Source organism: Ustilago hordei (assembly GCF_900519145.1).
Source record: "Ustilago hordei strain Uho2 genome assembly, contig: UHO2_contig_04, whole genome shotgun sequence".
Taxonomy (NCBI): Eukaryota; Fungi; Basidiomycota; class Ustilaginomycetes; order Ustilaginales; family Ustilaginaceae; genus Ustilago; species Ustilago hordei.
Genome location: NW_024545261.1, coordinates 16967 through 41775, shown reverse-complemented (window position 1 = coordinate 41775; position 24809 = coordinate 16967). Strand labels below are relative to the sequence as shown.

The 24809-nt window shown below is 50.5% G+C and overlaps 6 protein-coding genes across 6 annotated transcripts; 3 read left to right on the top strand and 3 right to left on the bottom strand.

Moving 5' to 3' along the window:
* Window positions 1-172: 172 nt before the first annotated feature.
* On the top strand, window positions 173-960 carry UHO2_02340 (uncharacterized protein; the record flags this gene model as incomplete). Its single annotated transcript, XM_041555128.1, has 2 exons — window positions 173-768; window positions 855-960. The coding sequence occupies 2 exons, from the start codon at window positions 173-175 to the stop codon at window positions 958-960; spliced, it is 702 nt and encodes a 233-aa protein (XP_041411062.1).
* Window positions 961-1098: 138 nt separating this feature from the next.
* On the bottom strand, window positions 1099-6231 carry UHO2_02339 (uncharacterized protein; the record flags this gene model as incomplete). Its single annotated transcript, XM_041555127.1, has 1 exon — window positions 1099-6231. The coding sequence occupies one exon, from the start codon at window positions 6229-6231 to the stop codon at window positions 1099-1101; it is 5133 nt and encodes a 1710-aa protein (XP_041411061.1).
* A 788-nt stretch (window positions 6232-7019) lies between these two features.
* On the top strand, window positions 7020-7943 carry UHO2_02338 (uncharacterized protein; the record flags this gene model as incomplete). The annotated part of the gene is made up of 1 exon (XM_041555126.1): window positions 7020-7943. One exon carries the CDS (start codon window positions 7020-7022, stop codon window positions 7941-7943), a length of 924 nt encoding a protein of 307 aa, XP_041411060.1.
* Window positions 7944-12206: 4263 nt separating this feature from the next.
* Window positions 12207-15014, top strand: UHO2_02337 (uncharacterized protein; the record flags this gene model as incomplete). Its single annotated transcript, XM_041555125.1, has 1 exon — window positions 12207-15014. One exon carries the CDS (start codon window positions 12207-12209, stop codon window positions 15012-15014), a length of 2808 nt encoding a protein of 935 aa, XP_041411059.1.
* A 3856-nt stretch (window positions 15015-18870) lies between these two features.
* UHO2_02336 (uncharacterized protein) lies at window positions 18871-22992 on the bottom strand (the record flags this gene model as incomplete). The annotated part of the gene is made up of 2 exons (XM_041555124.1): window positions 18871-19128; window positions 19411-22992. The coding sequence occupies 2 exons, from the start codon at window positions 22990-22992 to the stop codon at window positions 18871-18873; spliced, it is 3840 nt and encodes a 1279-aa protein (XP_041411058.1).
* A 107-nt stretch (window positions 22993-23099) lies between these two features.
* On the bottom strand, window positions 23100-24524 carry UHO2_02335 (uncharacterized protein; the record flags this gene model as incomplete). Its single annotated transcript, XM_041555123.1, has 1 exon — window positions 23100-24524. One exon carries the CDS (start codon window positions 24522-24524, stop codon window positions 23100-23102), a length of 1425 nt encoding a protein of 474 aa, XP_041411057.1.
* Window positions 24525-24809: the final 285 nt, after the last annotated feature.

Genomic DNA, 24809 nt, shown 5'->3' with positions numbered 1-24809 from the left:
TGAGATGATATCGTCAAAACACGGAATCTTGCAATCCGGCGGCTGCCATCAAAGCCATGCGCGGTCTGAACACCAATCTTTCGTCCTTTTTGCAGACCCTTCTTGTCGACGTCGAGCTCAGCCTCCTTTCTCCATCATATCTCAATCAATACCTTGCGTTACTCTCTCCAAGATGATTGCATACGCTTCGGATAGGAAAGCACGATTCCGCACAGCTCAACCAGCCTCTGATCCTGCCAAGACATTGACCGAGCTGGGCGTCATCAACCCAGACGAAAGCGACGTTGACTTTGTCTTGCACGCCTTCGACTCGGCCCTACCGTATCTAGCATCCATTGGCTCTGAAGCTCAGTGGGGGACAGTGCTCTTCTCGGAGAAGCCCAAGGTTCGCGAATCGTTCGCTGGGTACTTGCAGGACAGTTACAGTCTTAATGCTAATTCGGAACTCTCAGCCAGCAGCAACTTGGAGAGTTGGCAACATCTCCTCATCTACGAAGTCCAAACTGACCAAGGGTGGGCAAGAGTCGCAGCACAAGGTACCTCAACAAGTTTCCCAGACTACATTCCGCATGATCTTATCAGTGATGAGCTGCGCAAAGCGACAGACTACCTCTATCTCAACTACCTTATCGTCGACAGAAGAACAGGCGATCTGGCCAAAGGTGCGGGAAATCAACTTGTGACTTTTGCTGTTGAGCAAGGCAAAGCACTCAAGAAGAGCAAGTTCTACGGGGACTGCTGGCGTGGCAATCGTGATGGCCTTATGAAGTGAGTGTGTAGTGATCTAGATTGAAGTAGTGCTATTAGTGACCAAGAGTCTCATCTGTTTCCCTTCATATGATTCGATTCGACAGGTACTATCAAAAACTAGGATTCCAGCCGTTGGGCCCTTTCGACGTAAAAAATAAGCATGGGCCAGGCTTGCCTTGGACGGGATATCTCTTTTCGAAGACGTTATGAGTCGAAGCACTTGCAGGCGACACACGACAGACCTTAGAATCAGATCACTAGCACATGATGTAAGTCTTTCACAACTATTGGCACAAGCGTGAAGAAGTAGCAACAGGGCGGCCACAGCCATACGCTCGTAGTTGCTGATCAAAGCAGATTGGTCGACTGACGCTGCTCCAAAGCAGCCAAGCGTGCTCTGCGGAGCTTCGTGAGCTCATCTTCCTCAACAACGTCTCTGCTGCGGCTCCCTTCTGGCACTGTTGCTGTTTGCTCCCTTGTTGAAGCGGCGCTCGCAATGGCGTTGCTCCGACTGGCCATTCCACTCGTCGTCGCACCTGCTGGCACGCTCGGCATTTGCCCTTGCAGCGGCAAGTATCGAGCAAAGAAGCAAGCCAGCAACTCATTGCTGTTGCTCGTCATGTCGCCTCGCATGGCCCCTGCAGCGCCCTTGCCTTTAGCTCTTCCTGACGCCGTTACCCTGCTTGCAGCCTGTCGCGACTGGCCGGACGCAGGGCCGCTCGATGAAAAGGCAACGTCAATCAGTCCCTCGGTCGAGCTCGTATGCCGTCCTCTGAGATACAAGCTGTGGCCCTTGTACGCCGAAAGCGCCAGGATCCTTTCTTCCACGGTATCCTTGACGTAGTAGCACCAGACGTTGGTCTCTCTGGTCTGCCCAATACGATGCACTCGGCCAATGGCTTGCAGCTCTTTGTTCGTATCTAGGAATGGCTCGAGAATGTGAATGTGCGAGGCAGCTACCAGGTTGAGACCGGAGCTCTGCACTTCCGAGTGTAGAAGCATCACGTGGATGTTGGGATCGCTCCGGAAGTCCTTGGCCGCCACGCTGCCCATCTTACCAGCGCCTGTCAATCGCACATAGCGGATGCCGTTGGCTGTTAGCGACTGTGCCACGAAATCCAATCCTCGTTGGAACGACGAAAAGATGAGCGACTTCTCGCCAGTCCGGTTAATGATGTGTCGGACGTGCTTGCTGACGTGGTCAATCTTGGAGCCATATCGTCCTTCAATGGCGAATCGATTGAGAGTAGATCGCAGCGAGTCGTCGAGCTCGTTGTAACGCACCGCCAATGGATTTGCACTGTTGTAGCTCCCATCGACCGAGTCAGGAACACCTTGGCCCTCCGCCGCAGATGCAACGGTTCCGTGGCGAGTCGTCGCATCAGCGCTCGAATAGATGATGCGATGCACCTCGGTTGGCAAGACCCGCGTCTGGCACATGACACACGTTCGATGGCCTTGCGATTGCCATTCCTTCCAGCAGTTCTCGCAGCAGACATGACCGCACTTGTTGGTGAGGATGCCAATCTCAATCGGGTCGGTGCAGATGTTGCAAGTCTTGGCTGCCTGGTCCAGCTTGTCCGTCGATTGCACCATTTGCAGATGCAAGAGGTACCGCAACCGCCTCTCGAGATCTTCGACCTTCGAGACAGCCTCGATTTCCTCTTTCTGCGTCGCCTTGATCGTCTTCTCGAGATCGTAAAAGATAGGATCACGCACTGTGTCGGACAGCACCTGGATCTCTTTGAAGTATTGACTACGAGCATTGAAGAGCGCCGTTAGTAGCATTCTTTCTTCTCTTCCGAGGTGGTCTAGGTGCTTGCTCTGTTCGCCGATGATACGTCTTGCCTCAATGTAAGCTTGCTTGGCCAGAGCGATCTCTTCTGGTCCGACAATGCTGTCGCGCTGGAATCCGAGCCTTTCAGCTACGCCTGTGAAGGATTGGGAGGGGTGTGCCAAGGAGACCGACCGCTGCTCCTCGTCAAGCTTCTTGAAGTGAGTGAGCTGTTGCTGCTGCACTCGCAAGAGCTCCTCATCAGCCTCTGTCTCGGGCGCGATGCCTTTGAGTCTATCCTGCCTTGCAGCCCGCACTGCTTGCTCCAGCTCTTTGAACAGTCGCGGACGGTCAGTGGCTCCGACAGCCACGGCGCCTTTCAAGATTTTTTCACGCTCTGCCAAGAGCGGACGATACATTTCAAGCAGAACCTCGGCTTCTGCCTGCGTGTCGAGGTTCTCTTGATACTGGTCGTCATCGTCACGTTCAAGGCTGACGTCGCGATTGACAGGACGCACCAGTCGATCGATGATACTCTCCCTCCAGCGGAAGAGCACTTGGGCGTGCTCGTTGAGCAGGTCGACATTCTCTGACAGTCTTTCGTAGCAATCGGTGCTTAGGATACCTCCACCAGACTCGAAGAGGTCCTTGGACGCCTTGATCGACTGCAAGCTGATTTTGACTTGATCCCGCTCCAACCTAGCGATGGCTGCTCGCACCTCGTCGCCAGCTTCTGCGAGGAGCCGTTGTCGAACCTTCTCAGCCTTGGCGTAAGCAACGTCCTCCTGATCTTTGAGGCATTGGCGCTCGGGGCTCATGAAGACTGGCTCGGGTCTGGCTAGGGCGTTCTCGTTATTATCAGTGTCATCGGTAACTGGAGAGACAGGTTCTCCCTCAGCATCGACCGTCGATGGAGGCTGACTGGCAGGAAGAGAACGCACTCGGACATCGTTTTCGCTCTCGACCTTGATGGCTTCGCTCCGTTTCTCTTTCAGCTTTTGCTGTTCATCGAGGTACTCGCCGCGCTGGTAGTACGTATTGCCGACGAATTGTAAAAGGCGGTGCAGCTTCATGAGCAGGGATCGCAGCAAGGCTTTGAGCTGGATGATGTGGTTGGTTCTGACTTTGCGCTTCTGTTGAAGGGCTTGGTAGGCTTCAAGATCTTGAACAACCGCTTGCAAGGCCTGGTCGCCGTCTTCGTCGTCGTTGCCGTTGCTGCTGCCTAGGCGTTTCGTGCGTGCTTCAGCCTTCTGCTCCATTTCCCGTTCAAGGTTGGTGAAGCGATAGAGCGGTCCAAGAATCGCAGCATTGCGAATCTCTTGCTCGAATCGGAGGATGTTCTTGTTGATCTCGTCTTCGATATCGCGGAACTGCGATGCTACCAGGAGACGTGTATCTTCGTCACGGCGGTAGAGGGAGAGGATGTTGCGATGGACGCGACGATCGAACCAATGCGTCCGGGTGCTGTGCAGCTCGGTGCGAGTAGAGTCGATCATCAACTCGAGCACCTCGTCGATGCTTCGCAGATTTCTTGACCCCACGACACCGCCACGGAATTGGAGAGCGACTTGAGGATGCGTGCAAGCTTGACGGAGGAGTAGAAGTTGATTGCGCATCTTGGCCACGTCGATCTGATGGTCATTGGATCGCGGGCTGCCTTCTGAGCCGTAGCGGATATCATGCAAGGCATCCTTCCAGATATCGGCGTAGAAGGCGGCTTCTATCGAGGTAAAGTCAATCGGAATGACGCGCCGCGTCTGTAGCGGCAATGACATCTCGGAGGCGACTTGAGCTTTGGTGTGGCGGGTAGCAATGGTGCGCAAAACGCGTACGAGTGCAGGAGCAAGTAGGGGATGAAGAATGGCCTGCCACTCCGATGAAGTTGCATGGTAGCCAGGGACACGAAGGAAGCGAAAGCATGATTTAAGGTCATCTAACTTCTTAACCGGAGTACCGGAGACAGCGACCGAGGAGCCACGCGAGATCATCGAGACCATCTCAGCGGCATTCGATTGGCCTACCATTTGCACCTCATCCATGAGCACGCGGTGGAAGTGAAGTTTGACGAGAGGACTGCGAGGGCGTTCATACTTGCGTTGGTGGCGACGAGAACGATCAGGCGGCTTCTTGGCAGTATCGAGCTCTCTAGATAAGATACGGTAGGAAATGACCATGACGTCAAAGTCTTGGGCCCATTGTTCCCAGGTCAGGCGGGCAGGAACCTGTTCCTCGACCTTTTGCCTGCTTTGATAGGAATAGACGGATAGATGCGGGGCATGCTTTTCGATCTCTTCGATCCATTGAGCTCGCAGCGTCTCGGGCGCGACGATGAGCGTCGTCTTGGTCGGGACGACATGAATGTCGTTGCGCTCGTCATGCCATGCGGGACGTGAGTGGGCATCAGGATCAGGGTTGAGTAAGATGAGTGCGACAGCCTCGACGGTTTTCCCAAGACCCATCTGCTCGGCAAGCATGGCGCCTTTGAAGTCATACCGAAGGGTTAGCTCAGGATTCTGTACGAAGCGGGCTTCGGTCCAGTTGTAGTAGAGGTGAGATTGAATCTTCTTCCACCAAAGACCAAGATGTTGCTGCCCTTGGTGACCAACTACTGACTTGCTTCGGACAAGCTTTCCGTTTGGGTCGAAGATCATGCCTTCACGACCGAGCATGAAAGCGGTTGAGCGCCTTTGGAAAGGAAGCAGAGTGGGGTTGAGCTCTGCGGGCTGTAGAGCATGGGCGTTTGAGTCTATTGTTGCTGGTCGCAGATGGTGCAAAACGAAGCTGTCGTTGATTTCGCCCGTGTCCCAGTCGTCGGGATCAGGGAAGCGATCAGCAAAGCGCACAATGGTTGCCATGTCTAAGATGCGGTCGCATGGGAGCGGCGATGACGATGCAGTTGACGTTGAAACGTTGACCCGAACTGAGATGGAGAGCCGGAGAAAGAGGGAGCCGGCAGTGATACGGTCAGAGGGGTATTGCAACGGTGGCGTAGCCAGCGAGAGAGCGAACTTGGCGGTAACAGCGCCTCTCAAAAGCATGCTGGATAAGGAGAGAAGCCAATCGCCGTTGGTGAGCCTTCCACGGCGGTTGTTGTATTGCTGTCCCTTGAGCACCGGCAAGGTTGCAATGCACGCGCCAGTTGTCGGATCGCTGAGTTGGATAAAGTTTCCAATCAAGGTGTCGTCTGGGCACTGGTGATCGGCATGCGAGATGACTGTGAATGCGAGGTTATTGAGGCAAGAGTGCTCAGGGTGGTCAGGCATCTGCTTGAGTGCAAGAATGATGTCAGTATCATGTGCCTCTCGTGCCTTGACACTGAAGAGACAACAGGTCTCGACCAGCTCCACTTGATGAGAGGTCTCGGCATGGCCTTCTTCATGCTTGAACCTCTTGGGCGTATTGCCTTGCAAGATGGGCGCACCATTGGCGGGAGAAGATGAGCGTTTGCGTTTGGATCCAGCGCTGGTGTTGTTGTAGAGATTTTGATGCTGAGTGGGTATGTGATTTTGAAGGTGAACCCTCTGCAGAAGCTTGTCAGCGAGGAAATGCAAGTCGATGGAATAGGAAACATGTTCGAAGTCGAGCTGCTCTATCGCCACGTATTTGTATCGCTGACGGTTGGAGATGGACGGACCCTTGTCGCAAAGCTGAATAGGCCATATGGATGCGTTCGGACCTCGTTTAGAAGCTAGCCCAGAAGTTGACATGTTGGCTACCTCGACGAACTACGCCATCAGCACAAAGGTCGCATGCTGCCATAGGAGGATGCGGACAAGCTAATCGTTGAGGTAGGAACAAGCCTAGGTTGATGGCATTGATGAGATGAGAGCATCGGCTCGACAATGTGATCTTCAAAGCGGGCGTGGGCTGATGATAGCCGTTTCTTCTTGTGTCACAAGGAAGCCATTATGCTGACTGCAGCAGCAAGGGTCCAACTTGGCCAAATTTGGGCGACGGTTGACCTTTGTGGAGGCGAAATTTTTGTCGTATTTGTTAGAGTGGGAGCAGCAAACAAATCCTTTAGGGCCGTATTTAGAGGGACGCGTTCAGGGGTTGTGATGAAGTGAGACCAACACCGAGGCCAACAGTTGAAGATGCGTCAGCATCCTAACATGAATTACAGGGTCCATGGAGTTCAAGTTAGATAATAGTGAGTCAGAGTTGCATATCGACATGCATTGATGTGCATGTGGGATGTATAAATGATACAACCATAACACTCAGGGAGAGGCAACGACTAGAAAGTGACAACACAGGGGGCCATATGAAAGAAGAGTTCATTACAACATAGCAGGTGTTAAGGATGACAATCAAGTATATATACATGCTTGTGTTGTAGCACTCACAAATAGAAATGATAAGCATTTTTCTTGAAGTTATACACCTGTGAAGTTGAGCTTGCTAGTAGCTCCAATCGGTGGCATTTTACTTGCAATCTTCAATTGATTAAGAGTCTGAAGCCCTACCAACTAAGCCAACCAGGATCATTGACAACATGGTACAAGAGGCTGAAGCTCAAGATGTCACAAGCAAGGCCAAAGGAGGAAGAAAGGGAAAGATAATGCAACTGCAAGCTGTTGACAACAAGGCCACCAATGAGTCAGACACTGAGGTGATCAATGATGATGCTGAGGAAGAAACTGACTCCGACTCAGATCATGATGACAATGGAAAACAATACAATTTTCGTACCCTAGCAAAACTACTTGAGCCTGTCCCAAAACTCACTTCCCACAACTATTATAGTTGGAGCGCCCATATCAAGTCTTTCCTACAATGTGTCCCCTATGCTATGAAGCACCTCAATGGAGCATGCAACAAGAAACATCTGAAGTGGAGCAGAATGTTTGATGATGCCTTAACAAATGCACTACACAGTACCATTGACACCACCGGAGAGTTCAATATCAATTACTTGATCCTTGACATCATCAGGGAGCACCATATGTTCCATGATGTATGGAAGAAGATTGAAAATGGACTCACCAATGAGGCTACCACCATATCTCGTTGCATTGCACTAATCACTCAGCTAGGAGAGCTCAGGATGTACAATTCAGATGCACAAAAGCTCATCCAAGAAATATGGACCATCCAAACAGAGAGTAGCTTACTGGGAAAGCCATTTGCCGATGACACTCTATTTTCTAATCTACAAAAGTGTACTATCCGACACCCAATGTACAAAGAGACCATCACCACTGTGAGCCAGCTCAGCTTTAGCACCCTCACCACCACCCTATCCATCTGGCAATCAGCGATCAAAAACAACCCTGCACTGAGGGTTGATCCCCAACAAGCCAGTGCCAGAGTTGCCAGCAGTGACAACCAGGACGAACCACCCAGAAAGGACAAGAAGGACAAAAAGGACACTGATAGCACCAGCACCAAGGTTGCCGCAAGACCCCGAAGGCTCTGATGTTGGATCTGCAAGAGGCCTGGACATGGGATCAGTCAATGTGATGCATTGGTGACTATACCAGAGAATTCTCCTTTTGCCAGGCCCAAATAGGAAGTCTGGTGCTCCTTTACACCTAGCTGGCAGAGGCCCATAGATTCCAAAGAGACCTCTCATTGGATCTTAGACTTGGGCACCAGCTACCACATGGTAAACAACTATAGCATGCTCATTGGTCCAAAAACCTGCTGAAAGCACATACTCACTGCTGGAAGCAAGGTTCTAGAAGCCACCACTATAGGAGATGCTAGCATATCAACAAACACCAGAGATATCTTTCTTCAAAATGTATTGTATGTCCAGCATCTCAATGTTAACTTGTTGTCAACAAATTCCCTGACAAATGAAGGAGCACGAGTGACACTAGACTCAACCAGAGGACAAATATATCTAGCAAATGGCATGTTACTCAAAATGATCAAGAATTGCAAGCAAGGACTTCTGGAGTTCTGAGGCAATACATGGCAGGAAAATGCAATGATCACATCAACATCATTATTTGAAGGTGTTGATGATGATTTTGAGTGTATTGAAAACAAACCCCAGATATCCAAACAACAATTATGGCATGAGCATCTGGGGCATCCAGGCCAAGACAAGACAAGAGCCATCATTAATCACCTAAAAGGTGATCACCCAGTAAGCCTGAACCCAAATGCCACTTTGACATGTGAGCAATGCATCCGATCCAAAAGTATGGCAGCTTGGATGGGCCAGGGTGGTGGAGAGAGGTCTTGTTCTCCACTTGATCTCATCCATATTGACTTGATAGTTGATTCATCACATGCAACAGAGCATATGTGCACTCTGGTGTTGGTTGATGATTACAGCAAGTACATATACATATGACCTCTACTATGGAAGAGCCACACTTTTAAGGAGCTAAAATCAATAGTAGCATACCTTGAAACACAGACAGGAAAGAGCCTGAAAGCAATACAGTCTGATCAAGGTACTGAATGGAGGAGTAACAATGCCCATGAATGGGCACATGACAAAGGTATAGAGTGGCAAATGACAGTAGGTTATGATAGCAGACAGAATGGATGTGTTGAAAGGATGAATAGGAGTTTAGGTGAGAGAATGTGGGCTCTACTCATGCAGAGACAATTGCTGAAAAGGTTTTGGCCATATGCAATAAGGGCTGCAGTGTTCAAGATGAATCTCACCCCAAGTGTAGATGGTGATCTCCCATATCAGGCTATGTTTGGAAGATTGCCAAAACAGCTTATGAAACTTCTACATGTGTTTGGATGTTTATCATGGGTAAACATTCCTAAAGCTAAAAGAGATAATAAGAAGCTCGACCAACGGGCCATAGCATCCATATTCCTAGGATATAGTTTAGAAAGGAGAGGTTGGCTCTTCTACAGCCCAGATTACAGCCCAAACATATTCTGGAGTAATTCAGCAAGGTTCATGGAGACCAAGTGCTGGTCCAACAGGATGGAGTGGTGACCAGTGACTGCACAGTCACCACCAGCACTAGCAAATGAGGAAAACTTCAATGATCTAAGATACACAGATGAGAACCTTTTTGATGAGAGGGAAAAGGAACCATTGCAGGAATACATGGACATGGAGAATGTCGATGAAATGGACCAGGGACAGATCTCAAATGAAGTTGCCAAGGAAATGATTGAACACAACCCCATTGCTGATAGATGGAATAATGATAAACTTTCTGGATTTACAGCGATCAGCGACAACAAAAGGAAGAACATGGATCCAACCATTAGCGAGGCACTATCCAGAGAAGATAAGAAACACTGGGAGGAAGCGATGCATAAGGAGCTGGACAGACTTAAAGCCATGGGCATGTGGGAAGTCACTGATCTCCCAAAGGGCATGACTACTGTCAACATGCATTGGGTGTTAAAGATCAAGATGGATGTGAACTTGATCCCAACCAAGTTCAAGGCAAGGTTAGTGGCACAGGGCTTCACTCAAAGAGAGGGTATTGACTATATGGAGGTTTTCACTCCTGTAGCACCTATCCAGTCAATTCGAGAAGTTTTGGCTATGGCAACTGTATGAGACTGGGAAGTAGATTGTGTCAATGTTAAGCAGGCATACCTGAACTCAATGCTGCATCATGACATTTTCTTGAAACCACCACTTGGGATGAAGGTTTCCTCTGGAAAGGCCCTAAAACTAGTGAAAGGACTATATGGTTTAAAACAATCAGGTAGAGAATGGAATGTAGAGCTAGACTCACACCTACAAAGAATAGGTTTCCACTGCATGCCAAGCACCCCATGCTTATACTCAAGAGGAACAGGCAATAGCATGACAATCATCACAGCATATGTGGATGACATGCTCATAGCAACACCCAGTTGTACAGAAGTAGATTGCACTAAAAATGAGATAATGGCAAAGTGGAGAATGGAGGATAAAGGACCCATGAAGGAGTTCCTAGGCATAAGCATAGACCAAGACAGGGTACAAAAGAGGATGACACTCAACTTAATGGCTTATATTAAGGCTATGGTGAGAAAATGGCTACAAACAACTGATCAGAAGTCATGGATACCAATGCAGAGCCTAACAGGTATTACAGGTGGCGACAAGTGTGACCCATTAGTGGCAAAGCAGTACCAAGAACTGGTTGGACAACTTTTATGGGTGTCCAACACTGCATGGCCTGACATATCATTTACCATAGGAGCACTTGCAAGATACATGTCAAGCCCAACGAGCAATGCATGGAAGGCAGCACTACACTTGGTAAAGTACCTCAATCAAACCAGCAAGTACAAGCTAGTTTTCAGAGATGGAATGAACAAACATTTGGAACAACATATCATCACATATACTGATGTGAATTGGGCATCGGACCCAATGAACAGACGAAGGAGCACATCAGGAGGAGTAACATATATATATGGATGTCTGGTTAGTTGGAGGTCACATGTTCAAAAGTGCATAGCACTGTCAGCAGTAGAAGCTGAGTTTGTAGCTGCCTCAGAAGCAATGAGAGAGGCCCTCTTCTTCTCATACCTCCTCAGGGACCTGGGAATTGAGACTCAGCCACCAACACTATGGACAGACAGCCAAGGATGTATCCAGGTAAGCAAAGACCCTGTGAAGCATTGGAAATTGAAGCACATTGACACAAGATATCACTTTGTCAGAGATCACATTCAGGAGGGAGAAGTCAAAATCAATTTTGTTGTGACAGCAGACAACATCACAGATATCCTCACAAAACTGTTAAAAGGTCTGGCCACATCTCGGATTGTGCATCTGATAGGGTTGATGATGCCATTGAGGGAGGGAGTTGAAGATGCATCAGCATCCTAACATGAATTACGGGGTCCACGGAGTTCAAGTTAGATAATAGTGAGTCAGAGTTGCATATCGACATGCATTGATGTGCATGTGGGATGTATAAATGATACAACCATAACACTCAGGGAGAGGCAATGACTAGAAAGTGACAACACAGGGGGCCATATGAAAGAAGAGTTCATTACAACATAGCAGGTGTTAAGGATGACAATCAAGTATATATACATGCTCGTGTTGTAGCACTCACAAATAGAAATAATAAGCATTTTTCTTGAAGTTATACACCTGTGAAGTTGAGCTTGCTAGTAGCTCCGATTGGCGGCGTTTTACTTGCAATCTTCAATTCCAACTTAGGCTTAGCAGCAAAGATCTGTCTGCTGCAGCCTCATCCGGGGCCGAAGTGGGGCCGTCGAAAAGAGGGGCGGGAACGTGTGAACTTGCTCTTGGCTAAAGTTAGCCGTCAGAACGCTGCAACCGATCCGAACTGCACAGCGTTCAACTTGTCCTCATTCGGCGCCTAAGAACAGAGCGAGGAAATCACTGCCTACCTCCTCCACCATCCCTGCTTGCAACATCACCAGCTCATTCAAACCCCAACCCATCTCAGACCCCTGACGCTAACACCGGAGCCTGGACCATCTGTTCTCGAGGCATCTGCACGCCCTCTCCGAACCAATCGCCCTCCCTCCTTGCGCTGCCATTTCGGCAAGGAGTTCCGCTTAGCCTGTTTGCATTTCCCAACTGTCTCTGCTCCTATCACAGATGCATATACCGACCTTGGCTCAGGCATCAACGGCATAGTCCCACAGTGACACTCTTCTGGAACGTAAGAGAGACAAGTCAAAACAGCCAAACTCGGTCTTGAATCCTCTCCAGCACACGATATCGATACCCTCAATCCACTCCACTGCAAATTCGGCCATATCGATCATGTCTGACACCACAGCAGAGTCCAGCTCTGACTTTCAACAAGTGCCAACGTCGTTGGCTCCATCGAAGCCACCTGCAGCTTCTACCAACACCAACGAAGCATCCGCACATGGAAAGAATAGATTCAGCTTGGATGCTCTCCGCATCCCTTTTGTCTCGTCTCCTCGCAAAGCAAGCGTTACCACCTGGATATCCAAAGCTGACTCCGATCATCTTCAAGACGCTGGCCCAGCCGTGCTGACCACAACAGCGAATCTCAGCGAACCAAAGCCAGTTTCCGGGACGCACCCCTCTCCAATCACTGATGCACCGATTGCAGCTACAACAACAACATCCACGGAGCATGACTCTCCTGCAACACAGCAGCTGGCACCACCCAACGAGCTTCGACCCAAACCCTCATCGCTTGCCTCTGCTCAGCGCCCATCTAGAACTACTTCACCACACCGCGTCAGCTTCAGTCCTTCTACCGAAGAGGTCGCCGACCTACGCGAACAATCTCTGGCATTTGCTACTCTCGGCCAGAACGCCGAAACCAAGGCAGACAGGGTCGATGAAGAACGACATCCACAGCATCCATCCAAGTCCAAGGCCAAGGGCAAGTCGAAAGCAAAGACGAGCAAGTGGAGAGCTTTCAAGTCCAAATCGACATCAGACCTCACCAATACTTCACGTAGGGTGAGCATGGACTCGACGCTCACCGTCTCATCGGCTGCCAGCTCGAGCACCTCCGAACGCTTCGAAGACCGTGCTGCACTTCCAGGAGCAGCCGCAGCTAAGCGTCGACTATTCCGGTGGGACAGGAAGGGCATTCACCACTCGGGAGTCAGCGACAAGGGCAAAGTGGCCAAGGTCAAAGTCACCAAGCATCAGGCCCTCGCTGCTCGTCACGCCAAGACACTAGAGCAAGTCATCAATGCAGGTATGGGCCTTCATCCTGTTCTGCCGCCTAGCAGTTCTGCTGCTGCTGCCCAACAAGTAACAGCCAAAGGCGGCAACAAGGCAAACGTTCCTCGAGCAAAGCCAATTCCGGTCGTCGATCGCTCACAATTGAGAGGGCTCAAATCAGCTTTGCTCGATGTCGACTTGGCCAACAATATCATCAGCGAGCTCCGAAATATGCCGGTCCCTCTTGACGCTCTTCGCAGCGGTCTGGGCAAGATTGTTCCCGACGTTCACATTGGCACCGCGGGAGAGCATGGTGAGGAACGCATCCTTGTAGCCAGTCTTCCGGACGCCGCGCTAGAAGGAAACGACAGCAAGGATGACAGCGAGATCCGCAAGAGGCCCGGCGCCACCCCTGAGGCTCTTGGCCCTGCTGCAGCAGCTGCGTCGACTGCACGCGAACGGCCTCCTCTTGGGCGAAAAGCCAAATCGGCGGCCGAAGAGGCTCTCCGCAAGATCACCCTACAGGCTGAAGCAAGCGCTCCGCCTCAGAAAGCTCTCGTCACCGCACGCACCTCTTCGCTTCCGCCTTTTGCTGACGACAGGTGTGCGAGCGCTGCGTCATCACCCATTCCAGCACAGTCAACTCCAGTGACCAAGGCTGCGACTGGTGCGTCAGGAGCTCGCCCTCTCAAGATGGTTTGTCTCGACTGCGATGAACGCGAAGCGCATCAAAGGCACGCTCAACACCTGGATGCTGCCACAGTCGTGACAAGCGAAGCTAACACCAATTCGGCGGACGGGAATGGTGCATTCGGTGTTGCCTCCATTGCTACTGGTGCCGCTGCCGCTCTCGCCGGTGTCGGTGGCTTGCTCGCTACCCGCTCTGCTGTGACGTCTCCAGATGAGCCATCCGCCGCAGCTGTAAAGAATGTGTCATCGAGTGCTAGGCGCCCCATGCTCAAGAGCTTGTCGATGGCCAACTTGCCTACACTTCAGGACGGACAGCGTCTAATGGGATCGACACCATTGCAGCTGCTGATGGATCCCGTCGGCACAGCGGCTCAGAACTCTGGTGCCTTCGATGTTCTCGCCAATGTCTCCGGTGCTGCAATTCGAGCAACCCAGGACATGGACTCGATTCACCCACCACTGGATCGCATGGCCATCTTTATTCATTGGTGGGGCTTCGAGATCACGCTTCCCAAGGCATCGATAGCTTATCTGGGCACAGCACACTCAGTCTCTGGCGCTTTCCTGTCATTCTTGCAGACCATGGCGGTAGGTGGAGGTGTTCCGGAGCTTTTGCCCTTCATCAAGTACATCTCGATGTTCATGGAGGTTGAGTACAAGGCAATTCAGGCGCAAGATCAAGGTCACGGTGTCTGCATTGCTGGAACCTGGTTCATGCCGCTCGCTCTTGTGCCGCGGCCCTGGGACTATCCGCTCGATGGACCGAGCGCCGAAACGCCTGCACAGGGTACCAAGTCATTCTCAGCTATGCCAGCAGCCATGGCAGATGTCGAGCCCGCGATAGCACCTAGTCTCGTGTCCTTGACCGACCCAGCAGGTGCCCCAAAACGACACGTCTTTAAGAAGAAACAGTCTGTCGTCGCTGAGGCCTCCATCGCTCAAGTTGCAGTGCTCGGCAACAGCCCTCCACCGCAGCAGCCTGTTCCGCCCAAGCGCAACTTGAGTCCATCACAAATGGCCGCTATCCAAGCTGCAAGGACGGAGAAGATCCCTCACGACCTCAGTCCTCGCCACTCACGAGCGTCCAGCATTGCATCTGCTAAGAGCGGCAAAGTTCTTGCTGACCTGAACCACACGACCAATGCTCCAATTACCGGCGTACAGATTGAGGCAGCTCTAGCCAGTGTCCAAGAGTTGCCAGAGATCGGGTCGCTTCGCATCAAAGCATAGAGTCAATAGTGCAAGCAGCACTCATATATAATACGAACTTGTAATGACCTTTCTAATGCATCATGAACTTCCCTTTACTCCTTGAGTGCTCCCAGCCTGTCCTGTCGTAAGGCGGTGAATCGATCAGAAGTGTGATCCAACGAGGAAAGCACCCGGCGTACGTCTGTGTGACAACTGGGCAGCATGGACGCAATTAGGGGGTTTTAGTTTCTTTTTTCTTTTTGGAAACTCAAGTTTTTTTTTTTTGAGTTTTCACTTGCGTTGAATATTCATTACTTACGTAAGCTCTGCCATTTTGGAAAATACCCTAGTTTTTGAAAACACTGCCTCAGCAGTACCAATGCAGCAGAGTTTTCAGAATTGGACTTTAATTTTCACTCATGTGATGTTGCATGTGATCTACTTGCACAAATGCCTCCACTTTTCCTGCACAGCTTGTTTTGCATGAACCCATGGTGTCAATGATGACTGTATATACTTGGATTGTGTGACAAGAGTGTCAAAGATGGTGGAGCTACAAGGTGGTTTGGATTCCAGAACAGGTGGTTTGGATTTCAGAACTGCTTCATTTTCTGGCTGACACTTCATGTTCCAGCTGACACTACCCTCCCTTTGTTGGCTTCAAAAAATAACCCTCTAAAAACACAGGTTACATTTGGGGGCATCAATTTTCTGGCCTTTTTTCACTATTGGAAGACTCTAGTTTTCGAGGGCAAAAAAAAACTGAAACCCCCTATTGAGTGAATCAAAGGGTCTCGATTCTTTCTGGCTTGACGCTGTTGAAGATTACGATCCAGTGAGATGTTAAAGAGTGACGCTGAACCGATCCAATCGGAGATCAGGGAGAGCCGATCTGGTCAGAGGACTGATCTGATCAGAGATCGAGGACAAACTGATTTCACTGGAAATTGGGAACAATGAAGTTCCACTCATTGTCAGGCTAAATCATTAGATATGGCAACTTCCACATCTGGCATGTGCTGCTCACATGTATATATACCTCACAGAGAGCACTAGGCTCTCACCACATTCCTTCAGTCAATTTAGTATATGTTTCTGCCTTAAAAGAGTAGTGACATCATACTTAGACTATCCCCAATCGCCAGTATCAGGACCCAAACACCATCAAACTCCAACAGGTTATGAGCCCAACAACCCTAGCCCTAGCCGGTGTGTCTTGCTTGCGGGCAACGCACAATTGCGCTCTGCCAAATTTGAAATTCATGCAACTGTGTTGACCCCCAATGCACTCGAAATTTACACTGCTCAAGTGCCGCAATGCAAACAAATTTATTTTTGCTGGAGCAGTGCAAATTGAGCAATGCACAGCTGGAGCAATGCACTCACAGCTGGAGCAATGCACACTCTGCTGGAGCAACACAATCTGAGCAGCGCACAGCTCGAGAGCAACGCACTGTTTGAGAGCAACACACAGCTCAAGAGCAACGCACTGCTTGAGAGCAATGCACTGTTCGAGAGCAACGCACTCACAGCTGGAGCAACGCACTCACAGCTGGAGCAACACACACTCTGCTGGAGCAACACAATCTGAGCAGCGCACAGCTCGAGAGCAACGCACTGTTTGAGAGCAACACACAGCTCAAGAGCAACGCACTGCTTGAGAGCAATGCACTGTTCGAGAGCAACGCACTCACAGCTGGAGCAACGCACTCACAGCTGGAGCAATGCACTCACAGCTGGAGCAACACACACTCTGCTGGAGCAACACAATCTGAGCAGCGCACAGCTCGAGAGCAACGCACTGTTCGAGAGCAACACACAGCTCAAGAGCAACGCACTGCTCGAGAACAACACACTGTTTGAGAGCAACGTGTCATGGGCCTGGATGCTCAAGAAGCAGGAGGGTCACAGGTTCATATGGAAGGAGCACAGGTATCAAAGATCTAGTTGAGATCAGTAGAGAGCATGGTCGTAGTGCAGTCTCCATGGAGACCATGGACTCCTATGGACTCACATGCAAAGGAGGGCCAAGCACAGCCATGAGGAGGACCAAGCTCAAGGAGCAGGCACAGCCACGAAGAGGACCAAGCTCAAGGAGCAGGCACAGCCATGAAGAGGACCAAGCTCAAGGAGCAGGCACAGCCACGAAGAGGACCAAGCTCAAGGAGCATGCAGATGGTTACCACTCAGGGGCTCGAGAGACAAGAGCCAAAGGAACTTTCACTGATCAAAGGAGAAGGAGCAGTGTCGAAGGAGTCAACACCAGGTCATGAGGAGGAGGAGCAGTGTCGAAGGAGTCAACACAGCTCAAGAGGCACAGGGGTGCCAAGCAGGAGAGGCCCCTGAGCAGTACTCGATGAAGAAGGTACTCTTTGGAGAGAGAGCAGGAGCAGCATCGCTGGCGATGCTGAGAAGAGGTATATAACCATGCTTTCTCATCATCAATAGGTCGAGTGGATCCTCATCCACTCTACTCACCATAACTAGTTATCACTTCAGCATAAGTATGTATTAGTTTCAGTCAGCATAGCAGCAATCCATCAAAGGTTGCTCCTCATCGTAGTGTGTGTGTTGTATCACCACTACCTGACGTCCGAAGGCACCCATAGCAGGTTAGCGGTCCGGATCAAGATAGAACTGAAGGCAGTAGTCCACTGCGGTCCGGGGATCACTTCAAGCATCAAGTCAACACACTGGACACTCGTGTTGACGCCACCAACCTTATCACCAACACCATCAACCTCATTATCATCGACATCACCAATCTCATCACCAACACCATCAACCTCATCATCATCAACACTCACACCAGACCTTGGTGTCATCATAACATTGATATTGATCGTGCTGAGCTACCCCTGAATGGAGTGTCCACAGAGGTCAGCTGAAACCTATGATAGTATATACAACGAACGCCACCTGCTGTCACTGCACAACTTGATAGTCACTGATACCGAGACAATAGCTGTCACACAGTTTGATAGTCACCGAGTATCTCGACAGACTGACCTGGGTTTCAGGCGCGAGACCCCTGACATTAGAGTGGATCGTTCAAGCAGCTCCTCACAATCACCATGACAGACCCAGACTGTCAGGGGTCTCGCGCCTGAAACCCAGGTCGGTCTGTCGAGATACTCGGTGACTATCAAACTGTGTGACAGCTATTGTCTTGGTATCGGTGACTATCAAGTTGTGCAGTGACAGCAGGTGGCGTTTGTTGTATATGCTATCGTAGGTTTCGGCTGACCTCTGTGGACACTCCGTTCAGGGGTAGCTCAGCACGATCAATATCAATGTTATGATGACACCAAGGTCTGGTGTGAGTGTTGATGATGATGAGGTTGATGGTGTTGGTGATGAGATTGGTGATGTCGATGATAATGAGGTTGATGGTGTTGATGATAAGATTGGTGATGTCAATGATAATGAGGTTGATGGTGTTGGTGATAAGGTTGGTGGCGTCAACACGAGTGTCCAGTGTGTTGACTTGATGCTTTGAAGTGATCCCCGGACCGCAGTGGACTACTGCCTTCGGTTCTATCTATATCCGGACCGCTAACCTGCTATGGGTGCCTTCGGACGTCAGGTAGTGGTGATACAACACACACACTACGATGAGGAGCAACCTTGATAGATTGCTGCTATGCTGACTGAAACTAATGTATACTTATGCTGAAGTGATAACTAGTTATGGTGAGTAGAGTGGATGAGGATCCACTCGACCTATTGATGAGAAAGCATGGTTATATACCTCTTCTCAGCATCGTCAGCGATGCTGCTCCTGCTCTCTCTCCAGAGAGTACCTTCTTCATCGAGTACTGCTCAGGGGCCTCTCCTGCTTGGCACCCCTGTGCCTCTTGAGCTGTGTCGACTCCTTCGACACTGCTCCTCCTCCTCATGACCTGGTGTCGACTCCTTCGACACTGCTCCTCCTCCTTTGATCAGTGACAGTTCCTTTGGCTCTTGTCTCTCGAGCCCCTGAGTGGTAACCATCTGCATGCTCCTTGAGCTTGGTCCTCTTTGTGGCTGTGCCTGCTCCTTGAGCTTGGTCCTCCTCGTGGCTGTGCCTGCTCCTTGAGCTTGGTCCTCCTCGTGGCTGTGCTTGGCCCTCCTTTGCATGTGAGTCCATAGGAGTCCATGGTCTCCATGGAGACTGCACTATGACCATGCTCTCTACTGGTGTCGACTAGATCTTCGATACCTGTGCTCCTTCCATATGAACCAGTGACCCTCCTGCTTCTTGAGCATCCAGGCCCATGACACTACCCCCCTCTTAAGAGCCGAGCTCCGTCGAGGCATGCTCTGGTCTGGTTCATGCTGACTCCTCCTCTTCCTTGACAACATCGCCCCCATCATCCTTCCTCCTTCTCTCAACGTCATCCTCCTCTCTCTACTCCTCCTGTTCTCTCCTCCTTTCTCTACTTTGTCTACTTACTCGTCCCCCCTCCGACACCTCATACTCCTGGATGAGGTCGGGACAGTTGAGGTTCTCTACTGGTTCCCATGAAGCAGCTTCTTCTGAGTACCCTCTCCACAACACCTTGTACTCTGTAGTCCCGTTGTGTGAACGCTTGTCGATGAGTGCTTCGACTTCGAAGTCGAGGTCCTCATCTGGAAGTGGTGGCATGGTGGGCTGTTCAGCACGTTGAGGAAGAGAACTTGTTCTTGCTGGCTCGAGCATGGAGACATGGAACACATCATGCACCCTAAGGTTTGCTGGCAATGTGATTCGGTAAGCTCGGCGTCCTACCCGTTCCTGAACTGGGTAGGGTCCTGCAAACCGGGTATCCAACTTGGGTGTGGGTCTCCGTGTCTTCCAGTTTCGGCGGTTGATATAGACCATATCACCCACCTTAAACTCAATGTCCTTGTGCTTCCTGTTATACTGGTCTACTGATCTCCGTTGTGCCTCTCTGATCTGCTCCTGGAGGTACTTGCAACGCTCCTTTCCATCCATGAGGTACTCGAAGCGACCTGGATCATTGACTCCTAGTCGTTGAGGGATGTCAGGATGAGCTTTGGGGTTCCATCCATAGCATGCAAAGAATGGTGAGACACCAATGCTGTTGTGGACCATGTTGTTGTATACAAAGGCTGCAGTGTCCAGCAGGTTGGCCCAGTCATCCTGTTCATAGTTGCAGTACATCCTGAGGTATTGCTCTATGACCTGATTGACTCTCTCTGTCTGACCATCAGTTTGAGGATGGTAAGCCGTACTAAGTGAGTGCTTCACACCCATTTGCTCTGCAAATGCCTTCCATGCTCCTGATATGAACTGCCTGCCTCGGTCTGAGACCATGTGATCTGGATATCCAAAGAGTCTAACCATGTGTCCATATAGCAATACTGCAGTCTGTTTGGCCGTGACTGTCTTATGGGTTGGAGCTAGTATGGCAAACTTGGTTAGCCTGTCGACAATGACTAAGATAGAGTCATAGGTCTTGGAGTCATACTTCTTCGATGTTGGTAGTCCTTCGATGAAGTCGAGGGATATGGAGCCCCAGGGCCTGTCTGGGGTTGCTAGTGGCTGTAGCAAACCATATGGACGATGACGAGGAGCTTTGTACCTAGCACATACAGGACAACTTGCTACATAGTCTGCAATCCAAGCTGTCATGTTTGGCCACCAGTAATGTCGTTGTGCTGCCTTGATGGTAGCATCTCTTCCTATGTGTCCAGCAGTGATACCATCATGGCATTGGGTCATCACCATGAATCGCAGATGCTCTACAGAGAGAGACTGTCCATCTACCTCTTTGGCACTCCTTGAGTGTCGGTTGTTGGTCCTCCCTGGCATGATCACTTTGGGGATAACCAACCTTCCTCCACTGTACCATAGGTCATCCCTGACCTCGAAGGGCTTCTTCCTATGTATCTCCTGTAGCTCTTGGTCTAAGGGCTGGAAGATCTGGACCAGGTCTTTGAGACCTTTTGATGCTATGGACTCCATCGAGATCATGGGGGCCACTAGGAGCGAATCATGGTCTGCTGTCTCCTTGAACACTCGAGGAGGCAGTAGTTGCCTCACATTGTGATCCTGCTCTTCACCGGCTGGTTGCATGTCTGTCCTTCTGGTGAGAGCATCGGGTTCACCACCTTTGTCTCCTGGTCGATACTGCAATATGAAGTCGAAGTCTGCTAGTAGTATTGCCCATCGAGCTTGTCGACCTGTGATGCGTCTCTGTGACTTGAAGTACTTGAGGGCTTCATGGTCAGTGAGGATGACCAGTTGGTTCGGTAGTCCAGCTAGCATGTGTCGCCACTGAGTGAGGCAGGCGACCACAGCTAGGAGCTCCTTATCATGGATCTCATAGTTCTTCTCGGCAGAAGACATCTTCCTAGAGTAGAAGGCCACTGGATGCCATCGTCCTTCATGCTCCTGCTTGAGCACTCCTGCTATAGCAAAGTCACTTGCATCAGTCTCCAACCTTGTTGGAAGGTGGTAGTCGAAGTGCTGAAGCACTCCTGCTGATGTGAAGGCCTGGATGAGCTTGTGGAAGGCCTGTTGGGCCTCCTCTGGTAGCTCGAACTTCTTGAACCGTTCTATAGGCTTTACCAGTGCTGTCAAGGGCTTGGCTATGCAAGCAAAGTGGGCTATGAACCTTCGATAGAAGTTGGCAAAACCCAGGAACCTCTGGATGTCATGGATTGACTCTGGCATTGGCCACTCCTTGACAGTGCGCACCTTTTCTGGGTCCATCTCTATGCCCGTTGGCTTGATGATGTACCCCAGGAACTCGACTGTCTTGGTGTGGAACTCACACTTCGACAGCTTAGCAAAGAGCCTGTTGCTCCTTAAGCGAGTGAGGACCTCGGTGACATGCTTCACATGTACCTCTTCAGTGTCACTGAAGATCAGGAAGTCATCTAAGTATACCACTACATATACTCCAATGATGTCTCGGAAGATGTCATTGATGAATGACTGGAAGTGAGCCGGAGCATTGGCTAGGCCAAAGGGCATCACTAGGTACTCATAGAGTCCCAACTGAGTGCCAAAAGCTGTCTTCCATTCATCTCCTTTAGCAATCCGGATGAGGTTGTATGCTGCTCTAAGGTCTAGCTTGGTATAGATCCTTGCCTTCCTGAGTAAGAACAGCTGCTCCTCGATGAGGGGCAATGGTGCCCTGTTCTTGACAGTGATCTCGTTGAGACCTCTGTAGTCCACACAGAGTCTGAGACCTCCATCCTTCTTTGGTACGAAGAGCACTGGTGATCGTGCCGGGCTCTTCGATGGTCTTATGAACCCCTTCTCGAGGTTCTCATCCAAGTATCTCCTCAACTCGGACATCTCCTTGGGTCCCTTAAGGTATAGGGGCCCTTGAGGTGGCTTACCTCCTTCTATCAACTCGAGGTGGAGATCATGCTCGGTATGATGGGGCAGCTTGTCTGCTTCCACCTCATCAAACACATCTCGCAGGTGTTGGTATGGCTTTGGTATGTCTGCAGCCGTCACCACCTTATCTACCTCCACCTCCATCTCGACTCCTTTGTCTGCGCCTGTAGGTACAAAACCAAAGGCCGGGAGTGATGATGGTGGCTCCTCTAACAGCATGAACCCTATGGGTCCATCTTCCAGAGCTGCTCGTAGTATGCGCTCTGCTGAGACAAACTCGTTACCATGAAGGGTTGGTCTCCTCATGGTTAGGTCCCCTGCTCTTGCTGCTTCAGGGGGTCTCCTAGGGGGTCGGTCCTGCTCCTGAGTCTTGAACTCCAGCTGGCCCGTATCCCATTGTATGGTGGGTTTGAGCCTCCATAGCTCAGTGAACCCCAGGATGAGGTCATAGTCCGCAGTGTCAGCCACTGAAGCTTCGACCACACCCAGATTGTGTGTACCAATAGATACCTGCATGCTCGCAGAACTATTGATGGAGAGTTGGTGCCCGGTGACACCATGGATCGATCTTGTTTTTATGGGTTTTGTGGGTATTTGGTACTTACTAATGAAAGAATCTGAGTCTATGGACAAACCAGCACCGGTATCAGCTAGTATCCGAGCAGGATGGTCTTGAACCATTCCAGAGAGCTCCAGTACTGCTTTGCCTCCACTGGTAGAGAAACATACTTGACAATCTTGATATATACAGAGTGATGGCGAGGAGGTTTGTAGAGCAATGCATGCCATCAGTGCATCACCCCACTGACGTTTCCCTCATCGTCATCATCATCGTGCTCCTCCTCGTGATCGGGGTCCATGGGTTGCTGGTATGAGCTGAGGTCCATGGCCTCGGGGTCACCCGTCTCAGTACTGCCTGTGTGGCCATCTCCTGAGTCGGTGGCCTCCTCGAAGGGGTCTGCTGTGGTGACCATAACCTTTGGTCCCATGGGTCGAGAGCTAAGAGGGTTTACCCTCCTGCTGGGGCAGTCTCTGGCCCAATGGCCGATACCCTTGCATACATGACAGGTGTTGATACCTGATGGAGCAGGGCTTCCTTGCTTCGAGGGTTGGGTGGGATGATGAGGAAGGGGTCGGTTTAGGTTTTGTATAGTTGCTTGTGTAGTTGCTTGTGATGGTGATCGAGCTGGATAAGGTTGAGTGGGTTGTCGGATGGGGATTGAACTTTGATTTGGCCGAGACCCAGTTCTTAGTGGAGGTGACGTGGCATTTGGAAGTGAGTGTCTAGCTGAGGACTGCTGTAGTAGCATCCTCTGTCGATCGATCTCCTCGACCTCTCGATACCACTCCCATCTCTTCCCAGGTGGATTCCTCTCGAACTTCTCCTGTATGCTACGAGTGAGACTACCTCTGAAGAGATCAATCACTAGCTCATTGTCATCTAGGTTGACCTGTCCTTCCAAGTCTCTGAACCGCTCTACATGACATGTGGCGGCACCAGGAGCATCACTTGTGAGTCTGAGAGCCAACAGCTTGTTGTATGCCTCCATCCTAGCATTGCGTGGGTTGAACTGCTCTGACAGTCGCTCTGTGAAGTAGTGCCAATCATTGAACAACCTTCCTTCTCTAGCTCTATCAATACGGAGCTTGGAGGTCCACCACTCTCTTGCTGTCCCTTCCAGTTGAGCACCCATGTGATTGATCATCCTAGACTGCTCATACACCTGGTTGAACTTAAACCATGCTTCGGCTTCTAGAATGAAGATCTCCATGTCTCGGGGATTGAACTTTGGAAAGGGGGTGGTGATGGGCTTTGACCGGTTAAGCTCTGCCATGATGCTGGTATCCTCCTCGTGGTCCAGGGGGTAAGGGTCCATCCTAGTCCTGCTGTAGGGGTCCAGCTTAGTCTTGACATATCTTGGCCCAGTAAGTGAAGCATACTTCTCGTAGTTGATGTCCTCCTGCTCATCCAGGTTGAATGAGACTGATCGTCTTGGTCGTGGAGCCAGAGTAGGAGTATGTGGGTCTCCTATCATAGACTCATCTCCTCCTCCTGCTTGGTCTTCTGAGTGAGAGAGGTCCATTGTCTCCTCCCTGCTCAGTTGAGCTTGTTGTAATCGTTCCTCTTGATGACCCTGTCTGGTAAGCTCTAGCTGTGCTTCCAATAGAGTGAGTAGTCTATCGAGCTTATTGTTGAGGTCTGGGTCCGTCATGGTGATTGTGAGGAGCTGCTTGAACGATCCACTCTAATGTCAGGGGTCTCGCGCCTGAAACCCAGGTCGGTCTGTCGAGATACTCGGTGACTATCAAACTGTGTGACAGCTATTGTCTTGGTATCGGTGACTATCAAGTTGTGCAGTGACAGCAGGTGGCGTTTGTTGTATATGCTATCGTAGGTTTCGGCTGACCTCTGTGGACACTCCGTTCAGGGGTAGCTCGGCACGATCAATACCAATGTTATGGTGACACCAAGGTCTGGTGTGGGTGTTGATGATGAT